Below are 7,836 nucleotides of genomic sequence, written 5' to 3'. Positions count from 1 at the left end.
CAGCAGGTTGGAGGAAAAGTTTCCAGGCAAGGGCGGAGGGGAGAAATTCCCTTTACAACTCTGAATCAGATACAACACAAATGTACACAGGAAGATGGATTTCCACCCACCCACATATAACGGTCATGCTGGAAATTGGACATGGTAACTCTAACCCTGCGCTGCTTTGGGCCTGTGGGTGGGATAGGTCACATGATAGCCCCCCGGAGAAGCTCAGCTGTTTGCCACTCTAATTCTGTCTCAAGCAGCTGAGCACTGACCCACTGCTCCACTGAACTGTCCCTGCAATGACAATAGTGTGTGTGCATGTGTGTGTGTGTGTGTGTGTGACAGTTTTAGAAGCAGGAATTCGGTTGATGATGAAAAAATCTGCGCATATCTTCTTAAACTGCACCGCTGTTGTACCTGCAGAGTTAAGCATTTTTCATTCCCGCACACCAGTTCACAGATGAAGACAGGGGTGAATTATGAGGCAGAGAGAGAGAGGGCAAAACAGGAACAGGAAATATTTGGGAAAAGAACAGGAAACGTGTGTGTTGTCGGTATTGTCTGCCACAGGCGACGTCAGTGTCAGCGCAGCACCGTGCTTGTATTTGAAGCCTGGTGATGTTCTATATTTTTTGGGAAAAAAAAGAGCAGAACCCAACAGTGAACTTATCCTGCTAAGGAGCATTTATAGCCTTATAAATTTTTGTGACAGCAAAACACACCAGTGAGCCACACAGTTTCACTCTGTTCTACTATAATGAAATGCCCCCTGTAGTTCAGTTCAAATCAGTCCCATATGCATTATCCCGCAGTCAGAAATAGACCAGGAAACCATATATAAATCAGTCCCCTTGTTTCCTTAAAAGTACAGCTATACATTTACATCTTCAGTAGAGATACCAGTGGGCTTGTGTCCACCAGCAAGGCGGGGAAGTCAGAGCACAGAGGAGTGAACTAGAACACTGTCAGCCTTTTCATGGGATTCTTAGAATTTATTCATGCTCTTTATATCACACAGAAACTGGACACAAGCACATGTTACAGCACATGCACTGAAACGTACACAATCATTCTGCTATTAATGTCTAATGTGGGTCTTCCTGTTGATTGTGTTCTGTTTATCTTGTCTGGAAATGTGACATTGACTGTAATTCACCTCCAGAATGAAATCAAGGAAAAAGAGCAGAAAAGCACATTCATATACACACAAACACGCTAACACCACATTCTTGTATTAACTCCTCATGTGTCCTTCCTTCTCATCAAGTGCAGAATGTCAATTAGCCAGCCTCACGTTCACAACATGTCTCTTCAAGGTCAAATGGCGTTGCTGTGCCAATGATTTCCAGTTACAACACTACAGCAAAGGGAGTCTATAAGACGTTCTAATTGTTATGTTGTTTTTGGAAACTGCAAATGCTGGACAAAAGAGGATTTAGATTCATATCGTTTTATGTGCACAGTTGAAATACACACCCAGTGCAGCTTGCTACATGCACACATGCACTCTCCACCGCAAAAACACACATGCATATGACTGCACACCACACACACAGCCAGTGTAGAGCTCCATGTTTGAGTGGCTTATTGTTCTCTGCTATAGAGCACACAATATCCAAGTCTGGTAATAGAGGTTAGATTAATTGCTGACAAATCTGTATTCAGCAGTTCCCTTTCTCTCTGCTTGACAGATTTATGACAGAGATTGATGGAGAGGAGGGACGAGCTGAGAGCCGTCTCTGTTCACTGAGAAAAGAGGACAACAGCTCAGTGAGTCAAAGAGAAAGGAAAAAAAAGACAAACAGGATTGTTTTGGTCGGATCTTACACGTGACCAACAATTTTGTCTTTGAGCTCATTGGAGGCATACACTACTATATTTTATGCTGTTCTGACCAGAAAGGTTACCCTTAATAAATTTCGCTTGTCTGTTTCTAGAAATCAGGGCAAACTGGAAGTTGGGCAGATAGCCTCCAATAAAGCAAGGTGTGGTCATCCCATGTTCTTTCTACACAAACTGAAAGCAAGACCTGTCAAAGGGGAGCTAGCTGATAGTTGCCTTTAGAATAAGCCAAGCTACATCCCTCCATTCTTCTCTAGCTTTTGGATTGAGATTCATACTTACTACAGAGGCACGGTAGTGGTGTCATTATGCTCATCTAACTCAGCAAAAAACAGTGAATACATTTCTTTCAGAAATGCTCCTTCAAGACAGTATTTTGATTGCCAAACACATCTCTAACTAATGCCATTAACGATGACTGCATTCCATTCAGGTGTGTCAGTTCATCATCAAATTATTTGTTGAATCTTTGCTTTCTGTTTTGGCATCTCTGTTCCTACTGCTGGCTACTTGATGTACACAATTAAAAAATAAAGAAAATAAATAAGATGATCAAAGAAGAATTCATCAAACTGTAGGAACATCGTTCATACTGTCAATAAATAATCAGTTACATCTGTCCTAGAGGGGAAAAAAGGTGCATTCCAGTTCCAGTTGATTTTGCAGATCTCCTTCACAAAATTCCCAGACCATCACATGGGTACAAAGAATTTCTTTAAATGCCTAAGCAGAGGCATTAAGACCAGAGCTGATTGGCTCTGTGCTGACCTTGATCTTTAATGAAACTGGACCCACGTGATAATAATCAATGCAAATACACAAACGAATGAGCTGAAATTACATAGAGGGCAAACACTATGATGCATATTTGGACCAACTGGCGACATTCAAAGTGAAATGTGAGCTATCCATCACAGTTTAATGGATCACCCTGATGCTGCTGATCCCTTGTTTTAGTACATGAGATGAAAAAAACACCTTAAATTGTATGTCCACCTCCCTCCTTCGACCTGATGTCACAGCCTGAAGCTTGTCTCATTGGTTGAGGCCGTTGCCCGCCAGCTGCTTGTAATCAGGAGCATTTGGGAGTCAGGATCACATGACACCCTGAAGGCACACATGCACACTTAGATATACACATCGAGAGAGCAGTGCATCTTTAACCTCATACCCCTTCCCACAGGCTACTCCTTTGCAGTCAGGATCACCTCCAGATGTGCACACAGAGCTCTTACCTCAGGATATAAACTGGGGGAGGGGTGAGGCACAGGGAGGGAGAGGATGGTCTAATGAAAATGGAGGTCGGGAGGAAGGTGAAACACCTCATGTGTGTGTTTCGCAGGATCTCAAGGGTGGAACTATTGTTTTTTTTTTTTGTTTGTTTTTTACAATGATGTAATAATTTTGGATTCAGATGAATATTAGGGAGGACAAATTCCTCCTGGGCAGAATGTGATGGAGAGGATTTTGACTCTGCTGCCTCCTAGTGGCACAACTTCTTAAATACGTTCATATGCATAAAAACTTAGGGAGAGTACTGTTGTTTTCTCTGCAATAGTAGCAATGCAATAACTCAAACCACATTCCTCCATTTCAGCTGTAGTTATTTATTTTCCATTTGTCCATATTCAAAAATTAAATTACATATACATATAAAACATGTAGATTTATTTTACTCAAGACTAATCATTCAGTGGTTGAAGAGACAAGGCATCGCTCTTTACTATGGCTCCAAGACTATAGGATTAAGGTTACTGCAGTACAGGAGCTCTTCTCCCTGAAAGCCTCCCACTCCTTCCTGTCTCACATTATTTTCCTCTGCTGTCACCTTGTCCTTGAAACAGACTCAGGTTTTGTGTTATATTCATTAGAGGGACACAGCCTCACACAGTGCACAGATTCCACTTGTATCTACACAAAAAAATGAAGTGGGAAGGGCAATAGAAATAAATGGGACCCGGAAACAGTGCTTTTTTCGACAGCTTATGCCTCATTACTGACTCTGAAAAGGTCTGTTTTAAGTTGGATGTTAGTCAAAGGTAAAAAATGACAGCACAACAGGAAACTGCAATGTATTCTATGACAGGCACACATGTACTGCACATATATTTATACTCACATCCATCTAAATTTATGATCCCTCCTGGTCACATTTATATGCAGTCAACCTACAGTACACTGAAGGCTTTTTACTGTATATTCACCATACATTCACATCTACATTAATGAGTTGAAAGTCAAGCTTAAGACACATAATGCTCATTAAAATAACTTGAACAACTCCTAATAATTAAATTATTTTGTTACAGCACATTTACAATCCTTTACCGCTGGATGTTCAACAGTGATTTTACAATTTGGTTTAGTCCATTTCCCCCCCTCCCCTCCGTAATTTACACAGCATTGATTTTTATTTGCACCCACCCATGTGATTCTTAATATATATTTACACAATGAATAATATTTTAGTCATGCCATTTATTTATTTATCTATGGGTCCTCAGATGCACATAGACTACTCACATTCAGAAGTCTGAAAGAATCAAAGCAGAATTACATGACAGCAAACACACCGGACAAAACTTTCATACGGGTCATGGAGGAGGTACTTACTGCATGTGATACTACACTGATAGTTCAGTTGTGCACTTTGCTTTAAAGTCACTTAAGCAGAAGAGGAGACGGGGAGGAAAAATCATTGGAAATGGTTTGTGAATTGATATTTAACAAGATGTTGCCATTTATATATTTTGAATATGATTAAATGAATCCGTAAATGGATCAGATATTTTAATATATTCAGTACTTTATTCACAGATTTTATGACGGGTAGCATCTGGTGGCCGGTGTCAGAGCCAAGAGTCGGACTTTAATATGCTGAGTGTGTAACTGCAGCATCCCTGATTAGAGTCCAGGTCAGGACCTGTGTTGCTTGTCGTCCTTTTTCTTTCTCTAACTGCGAATATTTCCCCCCAAAACACATGAAATATAAAATGCTGAATAGTTCTGTGTTACAGTCCAAGTAAATATCAGTGAGTCAGTTTAATTTGATTCTCTAAATCCTCCATCAAAGATACAAGGATGTGACAACTGCAGCTTATTACACAAACTCCTCATTTCTCCCAGCAGACCTCTTGGTTCTCCAAGGAATAATAAGCCATGACAGTCATTCATTCACCAAAGCATTAGTTATGTGCTGCATTCTTCAGCCTTTCCCTCAGCTAATCTTGCTTATACATCATATATACAGAAAGCAAAGAGAATAGGTTCTAATTTTATATCTAAAAATAAATAACTGTAATCATTTTTTGTAAAATAATTTAATTGCTTACTAGAGATTTTGAAAATAAAATATATCACAACCTCTTTATCTACAGAAAGTGCATCTACAAATAAAGTGTTATTGAAGATCATTCTTTTCAAGCATAATCTCTCTCTGCTCTCTTTCCAAGCTTTGAGGTGACACTGGTGTGTGAAACTGCAAAAAGAGAGTCTCATCCCACAGAAATTAAAAGAAAATAAAAATTAAAAACCACCACATTTGCTGGGCACATTACAGTAGAATCTAGTGTATCTGAACTGAAATGTCTCAGGAATCAGCATAAGTGAAAAGGATGAATGTCGAGATAGTATCTAGTGATTGTGTGTAATTGTTGCAATTTTCTTATTGGCACATGTAATTAAAGTGTTTTTTGGCTTCAAATTCCACCTGAAGATGGATGAACAAGGTTGTACTGGTACAACAGGACCCTGATAAATAAAGAAACTGGTATGGTTAATTTTGGTTTGATTGTGGATAAATTATTGCTTAAAAAGAAAAAATGTCAACATCCAGTGTCAGATGACTGTCTAACTTGCCTTTGATTTTCTAATTAGAATGTCACATGACACTGAATGTTGACGATGTTGCCTAGTAACAGAGTTTAGAGCCACAGGCAGCAAAGTTCCAGGCTTTGGACCACATAGAGACCTTCGTTTATCCGTTGTGCTTCAACTTCAGCACTGTCGTTCCTTGCATCTCCAACTATTCACCAGCCATTTTTTGAAGTGGATCTGTACACACACACGCACGCACGCACGCACGCACGCACGCACGCACGCACGCACGCACGCACACACACACACTGCTCTGCTTTTCCCTGACCAAACATCATCCAAAGTGCCTTGCAGGAGCATTCGTAGTCTTGTCTGAGGTAAAGAAATAAGACAAACTACGTGACAAACATTCTGTAGAACAACCTTCATCCTACACAATCATTAATTCAAAGACAAACATCCATAAAGGGAAAAGAATACACCTCAAAAAGCACATTATTGATGCCACTGAAGTGGGTCTTCTAACATTTACAGTTTTCAGTTGAGGTCATCACACAAAACTGACACAAAGTTTTATGCCCCAGAAGAGTATGTGAAGCTGCAATGTCAGTTCTACCAAATAATCAACCACTACTTTTTTTTTTTTTTTAAAGAACCCACTCATGGCACAATGAATAAAAACAGACTCTAGATTTAGAGTAGGTTTAAGGAATGATGATTGACAAACCTACATAGATTAATAAAAAGAACCTGGTTTGTTTTATAGGAGCATTTACGCTCCATTATATAGCCCAGCTAAGTGTACAGTGGCAGGGTGAAGGTTAGATGTTGTTTCTAAAGAAAGGGTGAAAAAGAGGAGAAGAGGCTGTAGCTGTTGTTGTTGTTATATATGTTTGTGTGTCTTTCTATCTTTGTGAGGACCAAATGGCTTTGAAGCTGCTATAATTGATATCTTATTAACAATGGATCACGTGACTACTTGTATATAAAAGAAGGGTCAACTGCAGCGAAGGACCAACAATAAATTATCACCCAAATCTGCAGTTCCTCTCAACTTTAAAGAGGTTTGTAGCTTATTGTTTTGGTTCTCTCTCTCTCACAGCACTGTTTTCTATTTAAAGACAAGCCTCAGGAGCTGCTGGCAGGAGGCGTTGTAAGGCTATTGGAGGTGGTACACCCACAAATAAGCTTTATGTGAATGTATGTTTTTCCAGCTATGAAACAGAAAACGTATCTCAGTAAAATCATCGCGGCTGCCAGCAGCTGTCAGTGTCTCCTCACAGCTGCTTCGTTATTTACTGCCGGTGGAGCAGCTCCAGCATTTCTCTCTAGATTACATTAGCAGAGTCTGTCTCATTGCTCTCCACAAATTAATTAAAACTGAGCTGTTCGATAGTATTGGATTCTCACAGGTGAATGCTGTGTCGTCCTTAATATCATCTCTCAATTTCACATTCGGATCAAGAGCCAAAGGCAGTGGGTTTGCCAGCACTTGTCACTACGGGGATCAGTTCCTGTCTGGGTTTGGACCTGAAATTAAAATACCCACAAGGTTGGCCACTGCTCGCCTGGTTTAGATGGTGTAAGAGGCTGATGTTGTGTCTATGTAATAGTGGTGAGGTTAAAAATGAAAATGAACTTTAAATTTAAATTTAAGCCAATGATAGAGAAAGTGGGTGAGCTTAGGGTTAGTTGCCAGTCACAGCATTAGAACTGAGTTAGCAATGGTTTTAATTCCAGAGCTCATAGTCACATTAGATTTGAAATGCAGTTTTTATTTACAAACCTCACAAAGATAGAAGAATGTGTGAGTGTACTGCACCCTTGCCTTTATCTGTGTATGTGGGCAGTATTATATGTTATGGGTAGCTGGTAGTAATTGTTGAGACTTATTTCTCTAAGCACTGAAGTGGCTGATGGTTGAAGCAGCCAGATCGTGGCGTCCTGTTGTCCAGAACTACAGTCCAGTGATACAGCTGAGTCTGCCAGGAGTGTGAACGTCCTTTACTCATCAATGAACGCGATCCCTTCAATCCTGCAGGGTGAAACATACAGAGTTATGACAAGCAAAGAGCACAAATGCCCTCAAATTTCAATGACAAATTCAAGTAACAATTACAAGAAAAAAGTGGCCACAGTGTGTAGAATGAAAATTTCCAGATGGCAGGGGGGAGGAAGAAACAGGGTGTG

General features: G+C 40.1%; 1 protein-coding gene across 2 annotated transcripts in view; it reads right to left on the bottom strand.

Moving 5' to 3' along the window:
- Positions 1-3,421: 3,421 nt before the first annotated feature.
- The window catches only part of slc4a8 (solute carrier family 4 member 8), a 37,008-nt gene continuing 32,593 nt past the window's right edge, over positions 3,422-7,836 (bottom strand). For both annotated transcript variants that reach the window (XM_035943415.2, XM_023299305.3), the window contains one exon: positions 3,422-7,681. In XM_035943415.2, coding sequence (XP_035799308.2) covers positions 7,651-7,681 — 31 coding nt within the window. In that variant the 3' untranslated portion in view covers positions 3,422-7,650. The remainder of the gene's footprint in view (positions 7,682-7,836) is intronic.

This window comes from Amphiprion ocellaris, chromosome 5, assembly GCF_022539595.1.
Source record: "Amphiprion ocellaris isolate individual 3 ecotype Okinawa chromosome 5, ASM2253959v1, whole genome shotgun sequence".
NCBI classification, from domain to species: Eukaryota; Metazoa; Chordata; class Actinopteri; family Pomacentridae; genus Amphiprion; species Amphiprion ocellaris.
This window is presented reverse-complemented; position numbering and strand designations above follow the sequence as displayed.